The 27,700-nt window shown below is 35.0% G+C and overlaps 4 protein-coding genes across 6 annotated transcripts in view; 1 reads left to right on the forward strand and 3 right to left on the reverse strand.

Annotated features, from left to right (window-relative positions):
• The window catches only part of LOC100377805 (putative serine carboxypeptidase CPVL), a 19,582-nt gene extending 15,844 nt beyond the window's left edge, over positions 1-3,738 (reverse strand). The window contains exon 1 of the mRNA XM_006824552.3: positions 3,599-3,738. The gene's annotated coding sequence lies outside the window, so the exon portion shown is untranslated. The remainder of the gene's footprint in view (positions 1-3,598) is intronic.
• LOC100377501 (tRNA-dihydrouridine(47) synthase [NAD(P)(+)]-like) lies at positions 2,991-13,844 on the forward strand. Of its 2 annotated transcripts, none has more exons than XM_085501450.1 (12): positions 2,991-3,108; positions 3,928-4,289; positions 5,930-6,803; positions 7,121-7,273; positions 7,641-7,757; positions 8,159-8,224; positions 9,591-9,701; positions 9,855-9,951; positions 10,561-10,687; positions 11,258-11,345; positions 11,608-11,789; positions 12,664-13,844. In XM_085501450.1, the coding sequence occupies exons 2-12, from the start codon at positions 4,129-4,131 to the stop codon at positions 12,734-12,736; spliced, it is 2,049 nt and encodes a 682-aa protein (XP_085357576.1). In that variant the 5' UTR covers positions 2,991-3,108; positions 3,928-4,128; the 3' UTR covers positions 12,737-13,844. The 2 variants fall into 2 exon arrangements, with proteins under 2 accessions (XP_085357576.1, XP_006824619.1); XM_006824556.3 differs by lacking the exon at positions 2,991-3,108 and adding an exon at positions 3,567-3,678.
• Positions 13,845-15,535: 1,691 nt separating this feature from the next.
• Positions 15,536-19,176, reverse strand: LOC144342254 (uncharacterized). The gene is made up of 3 exons (XM_085501739.1): positions 19,000-19,176; positions 17,204-17,343; positions 15,536-15,840 (listed from the first exon to the last, which is right to left on the reverse strand). The coding sequence occupies exons 1-3, from the start codon at positions 19,070-19,072 to the stop codon at positions 15,589-15,591; spliced, it is 465 nt and encodes a 154-aa protein (XP_085357865.1). The 5' UTR covers positions 19,073-19,176; the 3' UTR covers positions 15,536-15,588.
• A 5,111-nt stretch (positions 19,177-24,287) lies between these two features.
• Positions 24,288-27,495, reverse strand: LOC102802608 (uncharacterized). Of its 2 annotated transcripts, none has more exons than XM_078005527.2 (4): positions 27,308-27,495; positions 26,042-26,200; positions 25,350-25,496; positions 24,288-24,630 (listed from the first exon to the last, which is right to left on the reverse strand). In XM_078005527.2, the coding sequence occupies exons 2-4, from the start codon at positions 26,186-26,188 to the stop codon at positions 24,550-24,552; spliced, it is 375 nt and encodes a 124-aa protein (XP_077861653.1). In that variant the 5' UTR covers positions 26,189-26,200; positions 27,308-27,495; the 3' UTR covers positions 24,288-24,549. The 2 variants fall into 2 exon arrangements, with proteins under 2 accessions (XP_077861653.1, XP_006824614.1); XM_006824551.2 differs by having other exon boundaries at positions 26,042-26,205; positions 27,308-27,492.
• Between the last annotated feature and the right edge of the window lie 205 nt (positions 27,496-27,700).

Genomic DNA, 27,700 nt, shown 5'->3' on the forward strand with positions numbered 1-27,700 from the left:
ACTTTTGGATGTCTGGACGAAGTATTGAAAAGCTACTAAAACTTGTTGAAAAGACTCCAGCTTATTGAAAGGTTTATTTTTCACAATAAAATAACGAAAATCATATACTACTTTTAGTGTCTTGAATCCATGTTTTATTTGTGTTCATTTATTAGTAAAAATTTACAAACGTAAAAGAGACATACTAAAAAAATGTAACAAAAGTAGTACAATTCAGGGCAGAGCTCCAGAAGGAGTACCTACACTTTATGCAAATTTTTTTAAAATTATGCTAATTTATTCATGACGTTGCAGTTTCTGTGCTCATGAATATTCATTAATTTGTGGCTCAATACATTTTAAAAGGGGCGATATATTATTTTTGGGGGAAGAGTTAGAAAGGGGGATTAGCAATCCTTAGGGGGTCAATACAAAAGAAGGGACCCATTTGGAGAGCAGCCATGCTCGTCGTGTCTGTTGTTGCACGTGACCTACAGCTGTCAACTGTGTTCGTTCTTCGACTGTGTTCGTTCTTCGACGATTTCGACTGGCTTCCATGTGGGGTAGTATTCTTGTGTTCTGTTTTCCTGACTTGAGTTTTTGAATCCGCTGTTTATGTTTTTAAAGTCTTTCATGTCTTTTGTAGGAGTGTCCAATCCGTGATTCGAACTTGCGATCTTTGAGTTCCCAGCGCACTGTCTTGTCCACTGTACCACGAGTGTCTTCACACAGGAGTTAGGATTTAAGTCCTATTCATAATAGCACTGTCTTCACTAGCATTCAAAAATCTAACTAAACATACTGGATTCGAACCAGCGATCGCTCACATTGCTGACATAGTACAAATCAACTGAGCTATGTGGGTGGTCATGCAAATTAAATAATTTGTTGTCATATTTAGCTTTATTGCCAAATGGTGTTTGCGAGAAAAAGATGGGCAGGCAAGGGAATTGAACCCAGGTCCTCCTGATCACTATGTAAAGAACTGACCCACAAGACCACAATGGATTAACTGGATGTGTTTGCATTTGATAAGACTATATAGTGTGTATATATATAGAAATACAACATATTTCTATTATTGAGTTACAATTGTCCAAAAAATTGCCAATTTTGTGTTTTTATTTGTGTAAACTATATGCATGCCATAACCCGTTAGTGTACATCTTGCCAATTGGGTGTTTGGCATTTGCGTTGCCCATACCTGACCCGACCCTAACTCTAATGTCAAGACACGTTCCTGTTAATAATTCCGTTGCCCATACCTGACCCGACCCTAACCCTAATGCCAAGACACGTTCCTGTTTATAATTGCTCAATAATGCAACTCTGTTGTGCACTGTCTGCGGGTACTGTAAAATGACTAATTTTCATTGGGTTTAATTTTCACTGATTTACCATTTCAGGCATATTAAGTGGGTTTTAAATTCACGGTTTCGTCATTTAGATAATGTGTTCTATGCTAAATTGTACACATTCACTGTGTTTTAATTTAACGCATTTTCCAGTCAGCGAAATAAGCTAAATTAAAACCCAGTGAATAATTACCCCATTTACAGTAAGTTGCATTGATGTCAACTGATTAAACAAGTCGCATTTAAGTAATTTCCACTATTAACAAGTGGTTAAATTGTGACAATAAATGTGTGGACAAATATTTGAGATTAATTTTGGTGTAGACAACTCTCGTTTAATTATTTTACACCATTACAAGTTGTTAAATTGAGAGAATAAATGTCTCAGCAAATATTTAATACTTAGTTTGGTGTAAACAACTCGCGTTTGATTAATTCCCACAATTACAGGTTGTTAAATTGAAAGAATAAATGTGCGGACAAATAATTTAGACTTATTTTGGTGTAGACAGCTCTCGTTTAATTATTTTACACCATTACAAGTTGTTAAATTGAGAGAATAAATGTGCGGACAAATATTTTAGACTTATTTTGGTGTAGACAACTCTCGTTTAATTATTTTACACCATTACAAGTTGTTAATGTGAGAGAATAAATGTATGGACAAATATTTTAGACTTATTTTGGTGTAGACAGCTCTCGTTTAATTATTTTACACCATTACAAGTTGTTAAATTAAGAGAATAAATGTGCGGACAAATATTTTAGACTTATTTTGGTGTAGACAGCTCTTGTTTAATTATTTTACACCATTACAAGTTGTTAAATGGAGAGAATAAATGTGCGGACAAATATTTTAGACTTATTTTGGTGTAGACAACTCTCGTTTAATTATTTTACACCATTACAAGTTGTTAAATTGAGAGAATAAATGTATGGACAAGTATTTGAAACTTATTTTGGTGTAGACAACTCTCATTTGATTAATTCCAACAATTACAAGTTCTTAAATTGACAGAATGAATGTATGGACAAATATTGACCATTATATTTGTGAGTAAATACCTGTTGTTTAATTAATTTCCACCTCTACAAGGTTGAGAGAATAAATGTGTCAACAAATATTTGATACTTATTTAGGTGTAAGAACTCGTGTTTGACCAACTTCCACCATTGCAAGTTGTTAAAATAATGAAATAAATATACTGGTATCATTGGATATTTGATTTAATTGTGAAACTTTCTAACAAAATGTTAACTGCTGGCTTCGAACCCTCAATCAACAATTCCGCAGACACGGTATAAATTCCACAACACCACAGAAGATATTCGTCTGTTGCCTGAATTGTTTTCGTAATATAGGGAACGCCATCGACACTTTAACAAAACTTACCTTGACTTGGGTCTTGTTTATCTCTTGTCACAATCTGGAAACTGTTGAACAAATTGCGCGTCGTCCAGTTTAAGACGTTAGTTATTTTATTATTTATTCATTCAGTTTTGTATGGTGGAGTTTTGTGAGGTTTATTATTTTTTTGCGACGTTCTTTGTTTACTTGTTTACGGTTTGAGAGATTTCAGTTTATTTGATTTACGTTTTTACGGTAGCTCTGAGCGGGACTCGAACCCACTGTCTTTTCAAGCTAATTTTGTTTTATTTTGATGGCACGCTTGTGTACCACGCCACGACGTTGGTCGTTAAGTGGTGTCCAGTGTTCCGATGAGTTGAACGGAAAAGCCAAAACGATTGCTGGTTTCTGATTGCTTCGGTTCTGGTGAGTGTGTATCTAGAGTGATTCGAACCCATGTCGTTTGTATTGGGCGTTTTTTTATTTTCCATGTTAGCTACGCCGTAATATGCAACCACTTCCCCGTTTTATTGTGATTTTGAGTGTTTAATGATGTCTTCCTCACCCGTCATGCCATGACCCAGTTTCAACCACACGGCCATTTTGCAACACAGTTCGTGACCCTCGGCGTCACCCGACTGACTATATGAGCGTTCTGTTCAACTGTTAAGCTAGGATTTATTACCGTTATTATCATTATATTGTCACGTGATTTGTTTTACCTTATGTGTAATGTCTTAAGTATCTTTATTGTAATTTGTATATACCAATTCGTATATACCGAGGAAACGACCCCGATTGAAGGTCATGTATTTTATGACGTCACCAATTCGTGTGTAGGTACTGCTTCTAGATCTGTGCCCAATTCAGTTGACTTTTTAGAACAATGATGATGCGTTAGAAAAATATTACTTACCAAACGGTCACTGAATACGCAAAACGGCAAAGCAGATTATCGAAGAACTGGGAAGAAATTGAAATGAACATGAAATGTCGGTGAGTTGTGGGTGGTTGTGTCAGGTGACTATCAGCTGCACAGGGGCGAATGACCTGCGCAAAACGGAACTCACTTGTTTACGGTACTATGTTTACATAACTGTTAGAGCGTGATTGTAATATGAATATTTTATACATGTAGCGAGTATTGCATGAATTCTACAAAAAAACGATGACGTAAATTTAGAAGTGTTGCAAGTTTACGACACCACCACTTACACAATTCGTGTTTGCGACATTTTACTGCAGATTAATGGTGAGTTGCAACTGGTGCGTGCTATTGGTACGTGGCTGAGGTTGTTTTACGCTGCTAATGACAGTGTTGTTTACTACTTGAATGGCAGTTCCAGAGTTTTTCAAAGATATTTCAACGGAGGAATATATTTTATATTGTAACTTCGTGTTCGTTTTGATGCTTGTTGTGGCCTGGGTGGTTTGCACCAAGACGAAATGGAGAAAGAACTTGAAGTCGAAAGAAGTCCAGCAGCAGCAGCTCCACCAACAGCAAACACAGACGGTTGTTGTAGTGCAAGCGTAGTACAATTGACGGAACAGCGACAGCAAAATGTAGCAGCCACCGAGAATGATGGATTGGCAAAAATAAAAGACAAGTAAGTTTTCATCTGTCAGTGCCAATGTGAAACATCGTGGACGTTATAGCGCCATCACAGGACATTTCCGAAAATTTGTGCGGGCTGGGGGAAAAAACTTATCACTATCCAACAACTGATTGAAGAAAGAATACCAAAAAACTAGGCGACATACAGTGGTTACAAATTCAGGAAGGAAAACCTACTAGGGCTCTGATTGATTAATATTCATGTGTTGTCTTTTCTTTCACATTTACAGTTCCAACATCATATTGCACCAAATATGAATCATTGAGCAAACTGACAATATTCACTTATTTTAAGTAGTTTAATTGCTTACTTCCATAGTTACTTCACTCAAAATCTGATTTAATTTGAAAAAATAATTTTGTCTTAATGTGAGCTGTTCCCATAATTGCACATTGCCAACACATAAAAATAGGTATATGGCTGGGATGGCTCCACCAATCACAACGTTTATTCCCATGCTGTAATCAACATCAAGATTTGAGGAACTTAGGAATATGGATGTCGTCATTTGAAACAGTCTTGGAAAGGGATAGAATTGCTAGAACTTCACTTTGTTGCTCAAATTGTAGCCAAAGTTGCTGTTATTATATATCCATTTTGCTATCAGAACCCACATTGATACTAAAAGTAGTATCATTATTGAGACTAATAATGAATTTAACATGTGATTGTCAAAAGTTACCAACACATCTGTGATGTATTCATATTATAACAAAATTAACATGTATAATATTCTATAACCTGAGTGATTGTTCACCGTTGTCTGTCGTCGTCCATCTGTGTCAACATTTTACTTTTTTCGACGTTTTTCCTGAGAACTACAATGCTTTGATACTTGGTGTATATGTACTTTGGGTAGACCTCTCTCAGATTTGTTCATGTTATGATGATATCTTAAATTCTGTAATTTTGGTGAATATTTTTGTAATTTTTGGTAAAAAGTGATATTTTCGAGTTCTTGTTGAAAACCACAAGTCCATTCGCTTTGATATTATGCATATAGATACCTCAGATGGACCTCTCTCAAATTTGTTCATTTCATGAAGATATATTCAATTCTCTAATTTGATGAATATTTTTGTTATTTTTTGGTAAAAAGTGATATTTTCGAGTTCTTGTTGAAAACCACAATTCCAATTTCTTTGATAGTATACATATACCTCAGGTGGACCTTTCTCAGATTTGTTCACTTCATGATGATATCTTAAATTCTCTAATTTTGGTGAATATTTTTGGTAAAAAGTGCCATTTTTGACTTCTTGTTGAAAACTGCTAGTTTGATGGCTTTGATATTACATATAAGTACCTCATGTGAACCGATCTCAGATTTGTTCATTTTGTGATATTTTCAATTGAAATGTGCATTGCCAACAGCTGAGCTATCTCAGGCTGCTTGTTTCTATTTCATTTCATTTCACGGTGTTGCTCAGAAATAAAAGCCTTTGTGGAGACAAAGCTTGAAATTACTCATTATGTTATAACATCTCGTACTGGATGGTTTGTGACGTAACATGAAATATACCCCTCTTGAAGGGTTTAATAAATCATTTTTAGTCAGAATTTAAATTCACGATTTAAGAGCTTATTCTGCACACAAACTTCCATCACCTGTTTATTTGGTTTGATTATAGATTCATTGATTGGGAAAAAATCAAACTATCTCGTGAAAAATCAGAAGGAACGAAGAAAGATGCTGAGAAAACGGAAAAGACGAATAAGGATAATGAAACTGATGAGCCGCCTTTGAAAAAAGTAAAGCATGAAAAATCGCGTGGTCAAAACAAACACCGTCCTCGAGACAAGAAAATAGACTGCTCAGACAGACTCTGCCCTAGCATACTTACAGAAAAAGTTTGCACTTTCGGTGAAAAATGTCGCTTTGAGCACAATGTTAAAGAATTCATGACTACAAAACCACCTGATATTGGGGACAAATGTTATGCATTTGAGACTTATGGAAAATGTTTTTATAGTCTTATGTGTCGTTTTGGTACCAGTCATCTCGGTGAGGACTACACAAATTTAATTGACAATGACAAATTTAAGGACTATGTTCCAAGCAAAAATGTCCTTTCTAAAGATTTGCAAAGGTTACTGTGGAAGAAAAAATACAAGTATGAAAAAGCTGGCAAGGTTATAGATACTCTGATGAATATGAAAGGAAAAAATCATTCTATTTTGAAAGATAGTATAGAAAAGCGTCTGAGTGTTGAAAACCTAACTTTGAATAAAAGCAATGAAGTTAAGTCTGACGGAACCACTACAGCCGCAGGACAAAATGAAGAGGGCATTATGGGTGTAACTGATGCAGGACCTGTTGGCAGTTTAGAGACTACTGTTGAATCACAACCCAAAGTTGATTTAAAGAACAAGACGGATAACATGCATGTTAACTCATCTCCAAGTCTCTCAGAATCAATTCCAGATAAAGATGTAAAGATGAGAATATGCGAGAAAAAGAAAATTGACTTTTCCAATAAACTTTACTTAGCTCCGTTGACGACAGTAAGTTATTATCTTAAAACAATATTTAACATTTTATCACCCTGTGATGAATTATTTAGGGTCCGGTAATATCTGACATTTCAGTGTTATGGACATGTTCATATCAACAAAATGCATGTATGGTCAATAATTACGAGATACAACCCTTTCATTTCCTCTTAGTTATAGGAAACTTGTGATTCTGTTGCCACTAAATATACTCAATGCGCTTTTGAAACTTCAAAGAGATTCAACTTTACCTAAGCTATGATGTGCTTGTCATATTTTTCATTATCTACTCATTACCACTTTTATTATTTTCTGATAATGATAATCAGGTTGGAAACCTACCATTCAGACGTATATGTAAACGATATGGAGCCGATATCACATGTGGTGAAATGGCTATGTGCACCAATCTATTGCAAGGTCAGCTGTCTGAGTGGGCTTTGGTCAAAAGACACCATACTGAGGATTTATTTGGTGTTCAGGTAAGAGAAATTTATGTCGGTTGGAAGACGCAATGATGGTGGTATGGGGTGGGGATTGCAGAGATTGATAATGAAGGCACTGATGTACCAATAATGTTTATTTGTTTTTATCATGTAATGTTTACTTATATGTGTTTTTTCACCACCAGTTCCCGCTTTTCACCGCAAATTCACAAAATAGTCCCGTTTATAGTCTGCACTTTCCTTCAGAAGATTGGGGGAAAAATAGCAAAATTTACTCTTGGCTGCAAAATTTGGGTTCATTGCCAAAAATATGGAATAGTATAAGAACAAAGTGCAAAAAAAATTGGGTGAAAAAGTCTGGTGGTGAAAAGGTTAATACCTATAATAATATTCCTTTCTTTAGCTATGTGGTTCTTTCCCGGATACAATGACTAAATGTGCTGAGATTCTTAATGACAAGATGGATATTGATTTTATTGATGTCAATGTGGGATGTCCAATAGATCTGGTGTTTAAGAAGGTAAATTATCTCTTACTAAAACATAACGCTCTTGCCATTTATAATTCATCGAGATTGTAACTACCTGTTATGACAAATGTATACGTTTAGTCCGACTAGCTTCATTTAAATATATGCTGTTGACACGGCGCATAAATGCTAGTAAAGCGCTTCCATGATGTTCAACAATTTTGCTACCTGCCCTCCCTGCATGAATACTAGCATACTTTCCCAATGGTTTTACATATACTATGTTCCCAGTCATAGCGAAAACACTGCAGGGGACAGACTGGAAATTGAGTCTACATACAATCCTATGCATGTGATAAGGTTAATTTGTTGAATAATTCCAGGTGTCCTGCCATCCATGCATGTTTTTGCTGGTAGACAAGCTTTTTATGATTTCCCCTCCTTTTTCACAGGGTGGTGGTTGCGCCCTCATGGGTAGACTCAGCAGATTTGAACACATAATAACAGGAATGTCATCAGTATGTATTATATTTTTATTTTAGAATTTGCATACAAATTTGCATGCTTAAAATAGATATCCCTGGTTTTATAGCGAGTGAAGCGAGAGTGGTTATTGTGGTATTCCCATGGTGCATCACACTTGTGAAGGTCAAAGTTCAAGCAGGGAACCATTCATCTCCAGGGTGATGATTTTGCCTTCACAACAAGAATGTTTGCATATTTAACTGTATTCCGGAAATTAAACTTAGCAGCATTGACTGCAGTTTGATAAAAAATGATCAATACACAATGGTTATATTTATTCTAAAATTATGATTAATTTACACTTGGTCTTGTATGTATTTTGAGAATTTAATCTGTATTGGCAGCCATGTTAAATTTGGTTTTATACACAGTGACCTTTCACCATTGGCTTAACCAAATCTGCTTTAATGGCCAGGGTTTTGAAATCAATATGAAAGAATGAAGTTATGTCTGAAAGTCTGAAAATGGGGACTTATGTGTGTGTGCATGTGTCCATATATGTGTGAGTGTCTCCATCTCAGACATGGCTGGTCTGATCACATTCAAACTTTACAAATACACCCAATGACTTAAGTGCCATATGCATGTCCATTCATTTCATAAACCTTTTCAAGATGACCAAATGGCGGTTATTTTTGTGCTAAATATTCATCAGAATTGGAACTGGATCTCTGACTTTGTTCAAACTTGGTACAAACATTGGACATTATGTGGCCTTGATTCATGTCATTTTGTTTCTCAGATTGGATTAAAAATGGCTGACTGGAAGCATAGACCCTCTAACTCTGTTAGAGGGTCCATGCTGGAAGCTACTTTTCTTTTAATGTATGCTGTTCCCAGGGCCTTATCTAACATGCTTTGACGAATTATTTTCAAACATACCGATAATATACATGTTTGACACCATGTCGCACATAAGCACATGTAATTGTATCATGATAAGATTCAAGATGTCAAATTGGCAGCCATTTTATATTTTTTTGTTTATACATATAAATGGATTTTGTTCAAACATCAGACATTATGGGATCTTGATGCAAGTCATTTTGTTCAAACCTTAAATATACATCATATATGTGATCAAATTGCAGTTGTAATGTTAAAAATTCATTGCATTTTTTTCAATTTAGTATCTGGATCTCAGTCGTTCATGGACAGATTTTGTTCAAGTTTGGTAGGTACATCAGACTTTATAGCACGATAATGCACAACACTTTGATTGTCAGATTGTACTAAAAAAAATGGCCAACTGGTGGCCATTTTGTTTTAGTGAATGCATTTTGGAGCAAACTTGATATATAACTCCTGGGACTATGAAATGCAATTACTCGTTTTCTCTTCTTTTTCAAAACTACACAGGTGATGGATATACCGATCACTGTCAAAATGAGAGCTGGTATCCAAGACAACAACTTTACAGCACATAAAGTCTTACCCAGACTACGAGATTGGGGAGTTTCCATGGTAACGGTGAGTACAAATAGAGTGCAACAGCCCTTTATTGAAAGCACAAAATTTTGGAAATGGAATGGAAACTGGAAATGATTATCCTGCTGTGCACTTATCAGTTGCATGTCCATGCATCTTCCTCACTTGTAACTTGTATACTTGCATTGTTTTTAGCTCCATGGTCGTTCACGTGAACAACGTTACACTAAAATAGCAGACTGGGATTATATCTCCAAATGTGCAGAGATAGCTAAGCCAATGCCGCTATATGGTGAGTATTAGAATATTGAGTCAAGTTAGTTCTAGTAAACTCTAAGAAAAGATCTGATTTTGCAAAATTGTTTTTTTTAATTCTTTTTTTGATACTTTCTCATTGTGCTGAGCTGACATGGATAATTGAAACATGTGCGCAGAAAACCTCAGGGTTCTCCCCGATGACGTAATTTACCCAGAATGCACTTGTTGCTATCCCGTGATTGTGATGTCATGACTCGGCTACATTTCTGCACATGCCTTCTAGTTTTAGGGAAACAGTAATGTATTAGCTGTATTTATGATGTAAAATCAAAGAAATAATGACATAGTTATGTGTTGAAAAGCCACATAGGTGATTAAAAACAGATCACTGACAGAGACTCGAGCTATGATTGCTATTCAATGTAATGTCTTTATTGAAATCGTATCCTCTTTTGGATATTGACACATTTCAATGCTGTAATGTATTAACAAATAAATATTTTAACAAAACCTAAAAATAGCAATGCTAAATTATCAAAAAAATGTATCTGATTTTTTTTGCATATTATTGTATAATGCAGTATGTTGAAGTGAATTGCGAAACATGAGATGCAAATCTAATGTTTAATTGTGTATTTGTTAGGTAATGGCGATATCCTTTCTTATGAAGATGCTAACAGACAAAGACAACATACTGGCGTGTCAGGTGTCATGATTGCTAGGGGTGCTTTAATTAAACCATGGGTCTTCACTGAAATCAAAGAACAAAGGTACAAAGAAGATATCTCATCAGATTTAACACCCTTGCATGACAATCTAAACTTGTAATAGCTTTTACAACAACAAAAATTGTTGGTGCAAAAAAATGATGGCATTAAAAAATAAGTGCGAAAACCTTGGTTACAGACACACACAGAAAACAAACATAAGTTTACAGGGGTTTCACAAATACATTTAATAACAGGCCATCATCCTGTAACAACAGGCAAAAAATAAAAAGGCTCTCAGCAGTGCGACCGCCGTAGGCGGTCAAGGGGAGACCAGAAAGTAGGCAGCCAATTTGGGCTTATAGCAGGCCATATGGCTGGCGGCCGGCTCTTAATGAAACCCCTGAGTTTAGCCAATTAAACCCTTACTGATGATTTTAAGCTGAAACCAATCAATTATCATACACATGCAGCATGTAATCTTCTACTCAAGAATATTACCTGTTTTTTATTAAAAATTAAATTTTGGTTCTGATAGAATTTAGTCTATTGGAAAATTTGCAAAGGAATTACAAAAACTATACCAACATCTGTACTAGTTTTCATAGTTTTTTTTTTTTACTTCCTCAACAGACATTGGGACATCTCCTCTTCTGAGAGATTTGATATTCTTAGAGACTTCACAAATTATGGACTTGAACACTGGGGATCAGATCAACAGGTGTGTACATCTAAATCTCAATATTGCAAGACTTCTATTGACAATAATCGCATTGTTGGAAAGAAAATAAATTTAGTTAGATGTAGAAATCTCTTAAGAAGAACTATTTTTGTTTTTAAAAAAAATTTGAAATTTTATTTTTCAGTTTCAACATTTTCATGTTATTGATCAACCGGTGTGAAATTAAATAAAATTGTAGTTGTACTCAACAATATGTATTATTAATTTTTAAGATATAATTGTTTAAATTTTTATTTCACAGGGAGTTGACAGAACTCGCAGATTTCTCCTGGAATGGTTGTCATTTTTATATCGCTACATTCCCGTTGGTATATTAGAGAGCATCCCCCAGAAAATTAATCAGCGCCCGCCATGTTATTTCGGCAGGGATGATCTTGAGACATTAATGGCCAGCCCAAATTGTGGTGATTGGGTCAAAATCAGGTAACTATGGTAACTATGTATTTGTATGTGTATAAATTTGTTTCATGCTTTCTACAATCACATTTATTTCTCACTGAGAAAATTAATGGCAATAGGTCATTCATGAGTTCAAGTGTTACTGTAAAAAACTGTATTTTAGCTAGAATTAATTTTTGCTGAAAGGACTTTTTTGGGTGTTTTGATGAATTGAATGTAAAATATAGGAAAAAAGATATATTCGCTGGATTTTATTTTCATCGAATCATTCCTTCAACGAAAGTAGGGAAAATTAATTGCAAACGAAAATAATTTATATTAAAGTACTTGGTATATTGCAAAGTCACTTATTCTTGGCCCAGTCCAATCAAAAAATCAAAAACAAAAGTCAAATTGGAAAGCTGGTTCTTAAATAACAATTTGGCATTAATTTGAGGAATGGTGACAATGTCGTACTCCGAAACTACTCAAATGAACAATTCCTTAATTGGTAACTCAATTTTATAATTCTAATTATAAAAAAGGATTACCCAAATAAACAGATAAAAAAAGCTCAGATGGTATACAAATAAACAGTAAATGATAAACCATCGATAATATGTTCAAGTCAGTGTTTGTAGTTAAAACTAATACAGCATATTCAGTTTCAATCACTAAGTTCAACAATAGAATGTTTCTTTCTAGTCAGTAGTGTGCATGGGTTGGCAACTCATAACTGGGTCGGACTGCTTGAATTATTCAACCAAATATTCAGTTTGATCCTGCCTCAGTTTGGACAAAAATCTAGGCAGATGTAAAGAGGGGGGGCGTTCATTTTTTTTACACTTTGTAGGTATCACATATTAATATACTTTTCATATTTTTATCTTTTTAATATTCAATATTTTCTTTTTTTCAGTGAGATGTTACTTGGTCCTGTTCCCAGTGGTTTTGAGTTTCTTCCCAAACATCGTGCAAATTCCTACAAATAAATAAGCAGCTCAGAAATCTGGTGAAAATATACATGTGATATTGATGGTGACAGTTCTCGGAGAAAGCAGGATTTGATCAACAAAATTATGTTTAAATTGTCTAACAGTAAATGCTTCCTCTATTGTTTCTTTATGGATACTGTACTCCTTTACACAGAGTTGAAAATTAGATACCTAAAGAAAATTTGTTGGTAAATATATATTGTAACATAAATATATATTACTTACAATAACAATATTGTACAAATTATAATTGTCTTTAAAGCAATTACTTATTGTTTAACTATTATGAAAGTTTCTTGCAAAAAATGTATATACTGCCCTCTATAGTTTGCATTTGTTTATTTTGTTTATACGCTGTGTAAATTATTCCAGACTGTGTATCTGATTTTGATTACAGGTGAATTGGTTCACATCATATTGATGTTGTATTTTCAGAATAATATGGCTGTTGGCATTAACATTTTTTTCTCCGTTCAATTATTTAGTTTATTATCTAAATGAAAAAGGATTTACTTTTTCCTAATTTAGAAGGTTTTACAGTAGTACAATTAGGAATTTATTGTCATTAGTGTATATCCTGAAACACAAATAAGTTTTTCTTAATTTCAAGAAGCTTCAGAAAAGCAGATATGACATTAGTCAATTTGAAGCTTTGTATTTGTCGGGGTAAGTGTCTTATTCATTTCAGTTAAATTAATTGATTTGTACAATATCTGAGAATAAAAAAATACACACAGAAAAATGTTACTGTTTATTTTCATGTTGAAATGAATTTAGACTGATTAACACATGTAACAATTTATCAGTGTTTCAGTTCTTAGTACCTCAAGTGTTTATGTTCAGCATGTTGCATCATGGGAAAAGTAAACACAGATGACATTTTTATAAAGTGCAGACAGAAAAAAATATATTATGCTCAGCAAAAAAGAAAAGGGGTGCATTTGTATTGAACACCCGATGTTGCACGACTGTTGCAAAATTGAATTTGGGATATCAAGTTTGTATTAATTTGACTGCTTTCATTTGATTTATTGTATTCTCGCCATGAAGTTTTACAACTGTCAAGATTTTATTTTTGAGGTGAAATAAAAATCACATAATTAGATATGTCCTACTTGTCTTATTTCACTGTCATCCCCACAACTCAAATAAATTACCTGACATGACTCTCTGAATTATTTAGTGTGTTTTTGCAAAAATTGTCCTCGTATCTCTCAAAATTACTAGTTTTGAGCAATTCCATAGAGTATGTTAAAGAAAAAAAATTGCATTTTTCAACACTTTTTTTTTTTAATAATTCAGAAACACAAAAAGTACTCCATCATTCACAGTACGTTATATGATTTTTTCAGTCTGTATCACCAGCTTACAATTTAAGGTATGCCATATCTCTGCCATAGGAAGCTATGGTAAATGTGTTGTAATGCTGAATAAATGGCCACTATCTACACAAAATACAGTCATTATTTCGTTAAAATTTAGGCTAATGACCCTCAACCTTTTTAAAGTAAATATTCTTATGTCCTTAAGTACTATTTATTGGAAAATGATTAAATTCTGGGTAGCCCGGTATTTGCGTTTATGAGTTGGCTTCTACCTTGAGAAATATAGAGAGCTACACTGCAAGTTAACCTGGTAAGGAAAGGGATGTGTGCAATACTTTGAAAGTATTTGTCAATTTTTATTTTGATATTGTACTTGACTTTTTCAACCTCTGAATTTCTCACCCACATTTTTCCGTGATTTTTTCTTACTGGTATATTCTTCAATATTTCTTGAAATGAATCCCACGTTTGGAACCAACAGACAAAACCTGACTCAATTTTCGGTTTTTACTCAAAAAAATTGGCTATTTTTGTACCAATCGTCTGATGGAAAGTGCAGACTATAAACGGGACTATTTTGTGAATTTTTATGAAAAGAGGGAAGTGGTGGTGAAAAGTTACGAACTATGTGTACATGCTTACAGTTAGCAGTTATGTCTTCAGCTCAATAGAAACTATATATGCAAATGCACATCAACTTGAATGTAAACTTTCCACTGACTGAAGTAACACAATTTAAAATGATTTCAATTTTATTGTCATCAGAAATATATTAAAACATTTGTAAAATTTACATAAAAAATTTAACTTCTATATATTTCTCAATAATCTGTTCTGAAATATAAAATCAAAATTTGCATATAACAATATATTTTAACAAAAACCATAAATATTTGTCATCTTAGAAATTAAAAAATAGTTTTCCAGTTTCTTCTACCTCGTCTGGTAAATTTATGTGATTAGCGCCCTCTACGTCAACATGTTAACCATCGTCAGAGGGCGTAATAACAACCTACTTTGTCAGGCTGTTTTCAACTTTAACTAATGAGTACTTGTCAAAACACTGTATATTTCGAACACAATATGAAAACTAAAAAGAAATTGCTGTACATTTCACAATGTTTAAATAAGGCCAATATTTTTTCGTTTAAGAACAGGAAATGTCTGAAAACTACGCCTGTCTAGGAAATGGGCAGAAATGTTTGTATCTATTCAGACGTATTTAGAAATTGTATTTGTAATGAACAATATAAAATCAATTTGAATTGCACATCATGTTAATGTCCGGTACAACACTGATGTGTGTTTCCTTTTCATTGTAACCCAGTAAGGGATCGACCATTAAAAGCATGGGGGGTGAGGATGGTGGATCAATATTTTTGAACTTTGCTACAGCTACGTGTTTTATGGTTTTCACTCTTTTCAAATAGTGCCCTCCCAATATTCCTCAGACTCAAACTTTCAAATATCTGACAAATTAACACTATAAAGGTGAAATTTGTTTCATTTCAAAATCACTGTTCATCAGCTCAGGAATGTTGCCATGGTTACCGATATTAGTATTACAAGTTTTGCTGCCGATACGCTGCTGGCTGTATCAGCCCATCTGCCATTGCATCCATGTTCCTCACAGCAACGGTAACATATCCCATCATGCATTGTGTCAAAGTCTGTCTGGTAGTCCTCTTCATTGCATTCCTCGTCCGCACTGATACAGTTCATGGAGCAGTACCGTCTCAATTCAGTAAGATGACCGTTGATTTTGGAGACTCTCAGCTGTGAGCATGTAAATTTAAAAATAAATAGAAATTAATTTATTAATTAAGAAATTAATTATTGATTGATCTGAGGGTTGCGAGGGACAAGGCATTGGGGAATATCATCCAAAAAAAGGAGAAAATATCGGGGTTTATATAAAATACAATGTATACTAGTATTTCGCAGAGCAGCAATTGTCGTTATGAACACACGCACTGTTTTCATTAAAACTAATAAATAGTATTACTATTCATTTCCTTCATTTTTATAAATTTCACAATTCAAACAGAAACATAGATTTTTGTTGAGCGATGAAATAACATTGGAGCGTTCTCAAATGATGTCATTGCACTGCGCCCATTACCTGACTGATTGTATCAAATGAATGCCAGTGAAATCTATAAGTATTTATGATTAGATGATTCTAAATTAGAATAACTGTGAAATTAACACAAATCATTGATATTTCCCTCTGCGAAATCTTCCATTAAATAAAAGGCAAAGAACGGAAACAATGAATTTATGTTTTCTCCGTAGCGATAATGTCTCTAGCGATGGACCATTTTAAAAAAATCGCCAACAATCCGTGGAACACTATAATGTTAAATATTCAAAAGATTGTTCCAATACCCCCCCCCATTTTTTCTTCGTTCACATCTATGCTTCACATGACTTCTTGACAGCAATCCACAAAAGTCGAGATCGTTCCAAATTGTACAAAACCGTTATATATCAATTTGCATATCTTACAAACAGGGTAGCACAGTTCAAACTGCACAACACATTATTACTCGACTTTAAATAAAGAGATCTTTAGTCAATATTCGTCGTATTGGGGACAATACCAACGATACTAATAGACTTGTTGTCCAATTACTCCACGTCGTCATGACAACCTGTCACACTCGCTCTCTGGTTGTGTTCTATTTCGGTATAAAAGTTTGCAAATTTCAATAAGTCGGCGATTATGAGTAAAAACACATATAATTTAGCTTTAAACTGAATACATTTTAATGGAATCAATATCGCGTACGTAAATTGAACAAGAACGTGTCATTGCTAATGGCTTCAAAACATGTTGTAAAAAGGTATATTATTTCTACAATAGAGAGGGTTATTTATTTATATAAAGTACAGATAATTAGATGTTTGTACCCAAACCAATCTGTTTTATACGTCGTATGGGTACCATATCGAACACCACGTGGCGATCCTCGCGACGACTATGCCGGGCGACTATGGCGCTTAGAGATTTTACGAAAGTAAACGTTTTGCTCGTTTGTAACCCGCTGCCTCGTAGTTATATACTAGTAGATGAATTCAAAAACAAACTGAGCTTTGTAACTACTAATATATACTAGATCGACGTAGAAACACTTACCGCACACACGTCGTCGTCGCTGGGGCATGTGTACAGTTTACCGGTGGCTGGAGGGTCGTCCCTGCAGCTTGTACCAATTTCACCTTCTGCTGTCAGACTGTAAGAGCACACGTAACAATTAAGACCTTCCACGACAGTCACTGAAATATATAAACAATGTATTTATTATGTTTGATCTGTACAGTTTGTATATGCATGGAGGTAAAAAAAAAAGAAGTTTTTGCCTCCATGGTATATGGAGCATGGCGTGTATTACAACTGTGAAGTTATGGCGTCATTTATAACACGATACGTGCTACCTTGTTCAGTGAATAACAAGGATAAGACGAAACCTACACACTTTTCTGAAATTCTCTGTACATCGAAAGAAAAGGGTGTATTGTAATGGGCCGGACAACTAAAACCAAACCCCCGATTCATATGCTTCGATAACGATATCATAACGAAGTTAATCCCTTAGTGTTTGTCCTAGGGTATAATACGTTCTTCGTGTAAGGAGATTCATGGTTTCTAGGAAATGTCATAACGCGATCCTTGACTATTTCCGAATAGAATTTTGCTAGTTTTATATTAAGCAAGATAAACGATATAACCTCTACACGATACGACCAAAATTCGTCTCATTTCATTATTTTTGGTATTTTTAATTTATTTAGTGTCATGTGCTTGTCCAGTTTGTAAGTATAACTTATGTTATTCATTTCAATACCATCCAAACGGCGTGCCTTTGTCACTCACGGTCGGGATGCAGATATTTGAAAGAAACTGATTTAAGATACAGAACACGTAACTAAACATCAAGAATATCGAGTTTTCATTTAATTGACATTTATAGAAAGACGGCAAGTAATTGAGACGTATGTATTCAGTGGCCTGCAGGCATAGGCGATTCGTTTATTTTACTTCACACTGTCACTGTGCAATTTACCGTTATGTTTATCAATAGCTGTCGATTACACACACATTGCGTATTTATGTCCATCCATCTTGTTGTCATAGTTGTTGCTGTTGTATGGTTCATTTCATGTTGGTCTTAATTTGTACATTGCTAACACAGTACATTTATGTAATGGGTAATGGAGGGGAAGTATATTCATGCACACTTACTAAGACTACGTTTGCCATCACCTGCTTACATTCTCTACAATTTAAATTTGGCTTAGTTAGATTTCGACTTCCCCCAACCCCCACCACCACCACTACTACCGCCCATATGTTACATAAATACATATAGAATATTCTGAAGTACAAAGATTATATAAGTATATTGTCAAAAAAGTGCTGCCGTAAAGTCAATCCCCGCGTACAGTGTAGGTATCGTTTCGAGCACTAATATTTCACGTAATTACTCGTAACGAGTGTTCAACTCACGATGCTGTCATATACTAGTACGATGAAGTCTAGATCCCAATACAATTGCATGCAAAGATCATACTTTCCGGTTAGTTGGCCCCTTTCTGTGATTTTTCAAACGTATAAATTTGAATTTGTGAATCTTTGTTCTACACAAAGTGGTACATAAACAACTATATTGTCTCCGCGATATTCAGATAGATACACAGGAAATAACGCAAAAAAACCCTGTGCTATTGTGCTATGAAATAGCTGTAATAAAAGTTCGACGAAAATTGCCTTTTCCCCGTAAAAAAATAGTAGCACAGCTGTATAGATGTGGCTTCCTAAAATACGCAATTACGCAAAAAATCCCTACTACTAGTATATATAAATAAATACGAGTTGAATCTCAAATGACGTGGTTGAATAATACGATGCTCAGTTAATTTATATCGCCTTACCTGACAACGAAATAAGCACGAGAACGGCACAGAAAACGCCTGTCCGCCATTGCCGCAACATCGTCGACTTCATAATAACGCGCTATACCATACATATAAGATTCTGTGGATAAGTAAGTGATGTTCATATGCGACGTAAAACCTCGTGTTTCCACTCCGAGATGATTAAGTTATGGCGTCCATCCAGCAATTGCAGGTATATGATAATGGGAACAGTGTACTTTGACCGTGTACGACATCTAAGTGAAATAAATAGAGATGACGTCGAAGCATAGCTTAGAGAACGCAAAATGTACGGTCAAATAAGTGTATGAAAAAGACGAGAGTACGAAAACAAATACCTTCAATGAAAGGCGCGGCTCTAGGCGTATCCACCTTCCTGTGTGCATATAGATAAACACTCACATATTTGTAGAAGTGAACAATACTACTTCAACCACTATCGGCAGTTTTATTGTTTTGTTGTTTAGGTAAAATACAGACGCCCACAATATCCTCGGGTCAAAGGACATACCTAGGAGACATATTATTTCATACCAATGCCTCACATGGATACGTACGACAATAGGCAAGTGCTCTGAAGTGCCGACTTGGGAACGGCGCCCTCACTCAGAACTGGGCGTAACGCAATTTGATTAAATTAAGATCGTATTAGCCTTTTCTTCGTTCTAAATTTTGTTATTCCTGTATTATTCATTTATTTTTGTCTACTTTTGTGCTTATATTAATATTTTTAAACATTTATTTTTTTAATTATATTTGTTCAATTATAGGATGAAACGTCGTTTCAAGAACACAGTTATACGAAATTTGCTGTTCAAAGTACTCCGGTCAAATGTAGTGCGCCCTCATTTTGAATTTTGGCAATGTTCATTGAGCTATAGGATTAGCAACAGGCTTGATAATAAAATTGACTTTGATTACTACGGAAATTTGAAAATGTGCAAAATATTAATAAATTCCGGGGAAGCCACTGAAAATGGTGGAAAGCCGTAAAAAGTTGGTTGGAACGGTTAATTTCTGTGTATAAAGCCGAAAGGTTTGATTGTTGAGAAATAAAAAAGGACTAGACGGTCTCATGGAAATTGGAACGTTTCGAATGAAATGTCAAAAATGTTGAATTGTCGTAAAATTTACTAGGTGTATCATAAAAGTTGGAAGTTGCCTGGATAATCCGTATATGTAGGTTACAAGTCACGAGAGTTTAGTTAGAGAGTTTCGAAAGAGATAGAAAGTATGTCAGTGTAGTTAACGCTTACTGGAAAGCTTAAATTATTTTTGTCGTAAATGATCACTGGAAATACACAAGTGTTGGCTGGGAAGTCGTAAAAGTTGATTGAATTGTCGTAAATGGTGAATATCGTAAAAGTTTTGTAGAAACTACGTCGAAATCAGTCAAATTTCACCCCATATCTTGAAAGGTAATTTGCTAGTTACACCAAAATTGAACTTGGTTGACATTTCCATAGTCCCTACAATTTCAGTTATTTTTTTATGTTCATAGTATGAAATCTTACGCGTGTTGTATATACCATGGTATTATTTAACCTACCAGTCTCATTAGAAGTTTATATCTCTTTTCTGTTCTACTCTTACCCGTATTCCAATAATATTGCTGATTTTATTTATCTAGCATTGAAATGACAAGCACATTGCACATCAACCTAATCTGTACGTTTCTCTTTTCATTCAATTCAATTTTCACTTTGGGCTACGGCTTGTTACAGTAAAGTACAATGAATACAACAGAATTAAATAGTACTTTCAAGAGTTTGGTGATTCAAAAATAGCTGTGCCACCATTGCCAATGTGTCCTGTATTAAGTCTGGGTTTGAATGTATCTTATTAAAATGTACTACTTAATTACCGCAAAGAATGTTAAGGAATGTGCCTGTGGAGAATCAAAAATGTCACGTGGCGTCAGACAAGCGTGTTTTCTGTCGGCAATGCTATATGTGATTTCAGTTGAACTTCTTAGTACTGTTTTCAAACGTAACCTAACCATAAATGGTTATTCAGTCCTGATATTATACATATAGGTACATTGACCTCAGATTTGTTCATTTTGTGATATCTTCAATTTTCAAATTGAAATGTGAATTGCTGACAACTGAGCTATCTCAGCCGAGAGCTGCTCGTTTTCATATAATTTTATTATTCTTGTATATTTTGGTCACAATTGTTCATTTCAACCAGGATTTTCATGCCAAATTGTGCTTGGATAAACTATTGTATTATTTCAGAACTTTTATTCTCACTTTTGCCATGCAAAGTGAATATTTTATCATTTAAGTGGCGTGTGAATTTTTCTTCCTTGGCATCCATCTTGAATTTTTGCTAGTTATACAAATGTAGAAAACATCAGCTTTTTTGATGAAAGTTAAAACTTGACCCGTATTCAGTTGCTAATAACAATTTGAAGAACAGTAATTAATTATGTAAATTTCTTTCATTTCATTTGTACGTAGTATTGTTTTTGTACACAAAATGTGAATGGTTTTGAGATTATTAAAACATTAAATCAGGCAGAGGTTTGCATCTCACAGCGCTGTCTAGTTTTAGATATTCTTGTTTCACCATTACACCCATTTATCACTACGCCAAAGTTGTCTTGACTGCTTGATGCAGATAGTTCACCATGCTTCAAAGTATATTGTCAATCACTTTAATTTCCAGTGTCAGGAAAAATTACTCAATATTATATCAGTGAATACGACTTTCGTCTAATTGAGTACTTCCTAATTATGAAATAGTAAGTGTATGCGACAGCAGAAATGTGACAATGTACAGTATTCATAATAAACATGATATTGATGTGTTACAGTGACTAATAATGCACCTGGAATGCAAATAAACCCTCAGTGATGGTGACCTTGCAGTCTTTCAGGTCACATGGGTGAACACGTGTGTAAAGTTTCAAGGCACTAGCTATTTTTACGAGCATACATACACACACATAGCTTCATCTGTGCATAGGTATAGGTATTATGTAGATAAACGACTGGTCACAGAATTGTTCTATACATTACACGTCTCGATTACATTGATTTACATTAAATCTGCATTTTATTAATCACGCATTTCTTGTTTTTAAAAGGTATTCTTTTATTTTGCTTGCAATGTCAGCAAATTGCCAAAAACGTAAAGGTTTGAATGCAAATTTAGTATACGCAAGTCTTTGATTTGTCGCGTCTTTCTACAATCATTGGAAGCAAGTAACCATTCTGTTTTTTAGTGTTCCTCTTACTTGTAATCCTATGTATTTTATGCGTGGTATTCTGTATGGCATTTTCAAACGCATACTAGACGATTAACTGGTACATTTGTAGATACATTTAAGGTCTATGATTTAATCAAAAAGACACTTAAGTTTGGGTGTTATCAATTCCCTCGTTAACATTTTGTACAATGGAAGCATCAGCCAAAAGCCCGAGAACAGTTCTGAATCTGCCTCATTTGAACAACTAGGTTCAACTAAATTCATTGAAGATAAGTCATGAGATAGTGTATCAAATCAAATGTTTTTCTGGTGGGGTAAAACCTGAAGGATACTTACCCTAACCACAGTGCAGAGGGACTGTGCCTAAACATAACGATGCACTCAGTCAACCTTACCTAAGGCTGGGAAATCGCATCTTATCTGGGATTGAATATAGGCACACTATTTCAAAATCAGAACATTCGCTACACGTTTGTCTCAACATGCATCAACGAGTTCAGTGGAATTTGCTTCTGGAAGTGGAAGCGTCTGTGAGGGCCTGCTGTTGCATGCAACATGGCCCAGACGCGCACGGCACCTATATGGAGACAGAGAGCCGACCCCTACAACCACGTGCCAACTACATAGTGGTCAGGACATCTCTTATCCTACCTCGACCGACAGGTGCATCGGATGAAAGGCGCATACGATGAACCAACGGGCACAAAGAACCTAATTCCGAATCGCATCAATTTGCAGGAAGGGGTTCAGCTTGATATAGAGGCACTTCTATCACCAATTCAAGACGGAAAATGTTACCAAGATGCAACTTCACAACTATTGTCTACCTCATGAAAGTGGAAGGGGAATTAATTCCTCAACACTTTTGCAGTGACCACTATGCATAAAAGGGATTCACTACTCAACCACAGACACTATCTTTCTCAAAGGAAAAGCCCATTGTGTGTAGAGTAGAGGCTCTTCAATTTCTGGTAAGAAGTGTTTGCCACATCACCGCATGACAAGAAAGTGGTTTATGTCACATGCCGCCCATGCAAAGTCGAAAAATGTAAATTCTAAAAAGCTATCCAAGAATCGAAAAGGTTGCACGGAATATAGGCACAGTTGCTGAAAGGAAAGTTCAAAGAAAAGTAAGAAAATATAGGTGGAAGGATTGCAGGGAATGCTGACGAATCTTGATTCCCGGGGCTTTTCATGTAAACCAGCAGAGGTTGATTTGACTGATTGGGAAAGTCGTCTGGAAAGGTGGAAAAGATGAACGAAATGTCTGGAACGTTCATGGGATTTGAACACTGCATGTAAAGCAGCAAAAAAATTAATGGCGGATTGAAATGAGGAGAAAGTTGTTTTCAAACTCAATGAAATTGTGTGTGGAAATGTTACGATGGAAGGTCGGAAAAGTTGTCCGTTAAGTCAGAACGTTGCTTGAAAAATCGGAAATGAAATCTGGAATGTCGTTTAAAAATTCAGAGAGCGCGTGTAACCTAGACTACGAAAGTTAAAACTAGGCTGCGTGAAGGTAACTCTGGAATATGACGTGACCAATATACGATTAAGCGAGAATGCATCAAGGCAACATTGGCAATCATACAATTGTACTGCGTGGTGGGAAGCCATTTGGAGGAGGTTGATTACTACAACCCTGAAAACCATGAGCAGCCTGAGCGTAGATTGTAGGTAGATAAAGGGCGTGCTGTCAATGTACTAACGATTCACTGTTTTTTATTTAAATGCACGTGAACAATTGAATTATTTGATCCCCTGCCAAATTCATGAGTTTAAAACCCAGTGAAATTGTCCAATACATCAAAATAGTCAATTAAATGTGTTTATTACATTGCTCATTATATGCATGATGGTGATATGTCCACGATGTGTACAGTCGCAGGGACATGCGATGTATAGAAATGCTTTCAAACTCTTGGCGGGGAAAAATAATTCATTTCGGAATTTAGATTAGTAATTACGCTTTCTTCACTGACATCAACGTATCACCAGTAAGGAAGAACACGCATCCATTAGCTGTGGGTAACTAGAAACTGTATTTTGTAGAAATCACTTAAAACAATTTAGCACGTAATTTGGGATCGAAATTCCCATTTATTGTTATATTTCGTCAATACAAATTATACTTATTTACACAAATTTCTGAAAATGATGGATGAAAAATTGTCAATGTTTGCTTGTCCCCGTAATGAAATGAGACGGAAAATGTCGACACTTTTTGATAAAAAAATCAGAGAGTGCAGAAGTAACAAAAATATACACATATGAGAAGTATATATTTTCTATTGTACCATAATGGTAGATCGAGTGCAAATGAAGAAAAGTTATCCAATGATGGCTTGGCCATCAAAGATCTGAACTACTTGATCTTCTTCCACATATTCGACTTCATCCAACCATCGAACCTACAGTTTTAGAGAATAAACACTCATTTCATTATTCTTGCAAGATTCTATATTATAGATACGTCACGTGACCGCGAAATGCTATCCAGATCCTTCAAAATGACAGTTGATATATCATTTTTTACTAAAATACCATCATACTTTTTTTAAGTTCTTTAAGGCCCTCCACCCCCTAACCTGAACCTCGACACTCGAGCACCCCCAAATGTAATTGTATATTTTTTCTAGATACGTGTCCTAAAGAGAGGCATTTGCAATTAAAATGGAGGGACTACACTGAATTGGTAGGCTTGGATTGGTGAGTGCATCCTAAGGAACTCCTTAAAATATTATTTATTTATTATTTTTATATTAAATTTTAATTATTCATTTTATGTTTTGCTACACAGAAATAACCCAGAATAATTGTTATGGGATAAAAATAAAACGAAATACTAAACAATATACTGTAAAACATGTCTTTTTCGCGAATTTAGTGAGATAACTGATTCGCTAATTCAAGATGTCGCTAATTGACTGTATTATAAATTCAAAATGGCCGCCAAACAAAGAAATCTACAAAAGCGAGAGATTCGCTAAATCGACATTTCGCTATTACGTCATTTTACCACAATTCGCTAAAACTGCATGCCGCTTTTTCAACATGTTTTACAGTAATAGAAAATTAAAAAAAACAATACAAGCGTTAGGATTTCGATACAACTTTATATAGTACGTACCATTGTTAGGGCTTTCTGTGAGAGGATTATGGACATTGTCCCCATTGAGAGGGAGAGGTGTTGCAGCTCCACCAACATATCCTTTTCTTCAGCAGCTGATGTGACGTCACGTATAAAATCCATCACACATTTTTCGTTACAGCTCTCCTGCAAGTAAATTTTCTATTAAAAAAAAAAACTACTAAGCGGGGTCGATAAGATCATTCTACAATGTCGTTGTCGCGCTGAAATTTTCTGGGACTAATGTCCTTTATCGAAAATTGCTACTAATTCGGTGACATCAAGCTTTAGTGAAACTAAACTAAGAGGGCATGCGCAGTGTTACAAAAAAGGTTTCGCAGTTTATTTACAAAGCCTTTCGAAAAAGGATAGTTGATAGTTTTGAAATTAATTAATATTATTAGTAGTATTAGTAAAACATTTAACACATTCCATTTTACTTTTATACTTAACATAATTACATGTTCTCTTTCTTCATTATTTCATTATTACTATTATACTTTGTCATACTTTTATTGCTACTGTACTGATAGAAAATATTTCTAAAGATGCAAAAAATATTATTATATTGGTGTTTTAGTGAGATAATTCAATTGCTGTGGTAACTTCAAGACCACATGTAGAGTTTTCAAAAGTGAATGAATCGATTCGTTGAAAAGGAAGCTCTCCCACTATTTGAAGTGGTCATATACCTTGAGCTGAACTATAAACACGTCACCTTCCACGCTGTGATGTACACCGCCGTGTGTATACAGTGGTGCCTCTGTTTGTCTTGTCTCGTAACAAGGCGTGTAGATCAACCACGACAAGAGAGACATCCATAATATACCCGACTTCATCTTGTATCTCGCCTTCTCTGAAACGAAGCAACAATTATTTGGAAAACAAATTCAGAGGAATTGGGAATGTCAATACCACAGCACAAGCTTATACAAGAAACTGATACCTTCATATAGAAAATAACAAAACACTTTGACAACGTCATATACAAATTATACTAAAAATATTGCTATGGTGCTAATGTAAACGGAAGGGCTATAAACGTAAGAAACAAGTTCACATTTATTGAGTTTCAGTTACTTCGTGACAGCTGATGCCGTCACCTAAATATAAAAGTGGTGGCACATTGCCATGGATGGCTTTAAAGATGGAACGCGTTATAGAGTAATATTTCAATTTGGTGTTTCAATTTATCTCATTTGTATACGAGTAATTTGTTCTGTAAACCGGATTTTACAAAAAAAGGCTCAAAATTTCTTTGCTAAACGCAAGTTAACAGACTCAATATTTTAGACAATGCGAAACTACGTAATAATTGGTCCTGATTGGTTACACAACAGTCTGACCAATCAGAATACTTTGTTTACAGGTTTTTTGAATATGTCAAATTCTGCCTTGTATATATGCTTCAACGTTGTGAACTTCCTTCACTGCTATGTATTTGCATCATATAAAAGCTTCGTCACTGGAGGGCGCAAGACGTAGGAACAGTCAAACACTCTCGACTAAAAGTTCATCCCCAAATCAGAAACCCTTTGGAGTATATTTCAGAGGAAAAGGTACAAATAACATGGTTGTGTAGCCTAAATCACACCTTATCTCACATGCAGACAACGCCCGAATTTAAATTTCCCGAAAACGGTGGAATTTGCAAACGTTCCAACGCGATTATATTTCTCCATGATTATATTCAATAGGATTTCCATTGTTATACTCGTGCAAAACTTGTGTTTGGCAACAATTCATTTTAACGACGCATGTCATTGTTGAACATGGGTCCCATGCGACGTGTACAACACGTGTAAAATATATCGCTTTTTTAAACGAAATTCGAACACGCGCTGCAAGTGTTTCTAAGCTCGAAAATGTTCAACCACTTTCAAACTGAAATTCCCCAGCGTCAATGTTAGGAAGATTATTCAAACAAAAACCAAGTTCTCGTCTGACTTCGTCTTTACCTTCAATTTGTTATTATACAGCTGGGCTGATGACGAAGCTGTTAGGAAGACAGTACGCTGAAGCTCGGGACAGGTAGATATTTACAACGTCTATAAACGGGTAATCACATGCGTCGACGGTCAATGACACTCACTTACGACGCACATGTGGTGAACACAACGCACCTGTAAATAGCAGTATGAGACGGAAAAGATGTATAAGCCTTCAGCCAATTAGAACATAGTTTATAAGTATTCTGTATTCACGTGTATAAATTAAAAATCAAGAGAACTATGTATTTGGCAGGGGGGAGTTGCATGACACGATTGGTTGAAATAATCGTCTCATTTGCATAAATTAATATTCATGAGCAATGAAAAACTCGTTTTTTCAGTAATATTGTGCCAAAATGC

This window comes from Saccoglossus kowalevskii, chromosome 7 (genome assembly GCF_978046115.1).
Source record: "Saccoglossus kowalevskii chromosome 7, keSacKowa6.1, whole genome shotgun sequence".
NCBI lineage: Eukaryota > Metazoa > Hemichordata > Enteropneusta > Harrimaniidae > Saccoglossus > Saccoglossus kowalevskii.

Coding starts and splice junctions, on each gene's coding strand:
- LOC102802608 (XM_078005527.2), bottom strand. CDS start 26,188: ATGAAGTCGGGTATATTATGGATGTCTCTCTTGTCGTGGTTGATCTAC. Junction 25,497..26,041: donor TGTTTATAGTTCAGCTCAAG/GTATATGACCAC, acceptor ATTTACTTGCAG/GAGAGCTGTAACGAAAAATG. Junction 24,631..25,349: donor CACAGAAAGCCCTAACAATG/GTACGTACTATA, acceptor CTAAAACTGTAG/GTTCGATGGTTGGATGAAGT.
- LOC144342254 (XM_085501739.1), bottom strand. CDS start 19,072: ATGAAGTCGACGATGTTGCGGCAATGGCGGACAGGCGTTTTCTGTGCC. Junction 17,344..18,999: donor CGTGCTTATTTCGTTGTCAG/GTAAGGCGATAT, acceptor TATATATTTCAG/TGACTGTCGTGGAAGGTCTT. Junction 15,841..17,203: donor GCGACGACGACGTGTGTGCG/GTAAGTGTTTCT, acceptor ACATGCTCACAG/CTGAGAGTCTCCAAAATCAA.
- LOC100377501 (XM_085501450.1), top strand. CDS start 4,129: ATGGAGAAAGAACTTGAAGTCGAAAGAAGTCCAGCAGCAGCAGCTCCA. Junction 9,702..9,854: donor GGGGAGTTTCCATGGTAACG/GTGAGTACAAAT, acceptor CATTGTTTTTAG/CTCCATGGTCGTTCACGTGA. Junction 9,952..10,560: donor TAAGCCAATGCCGCTATATG/GTGAGTATTAGA, acceptor TGTATTTGTTAG/GTAATGGCGATATCCTTTCT.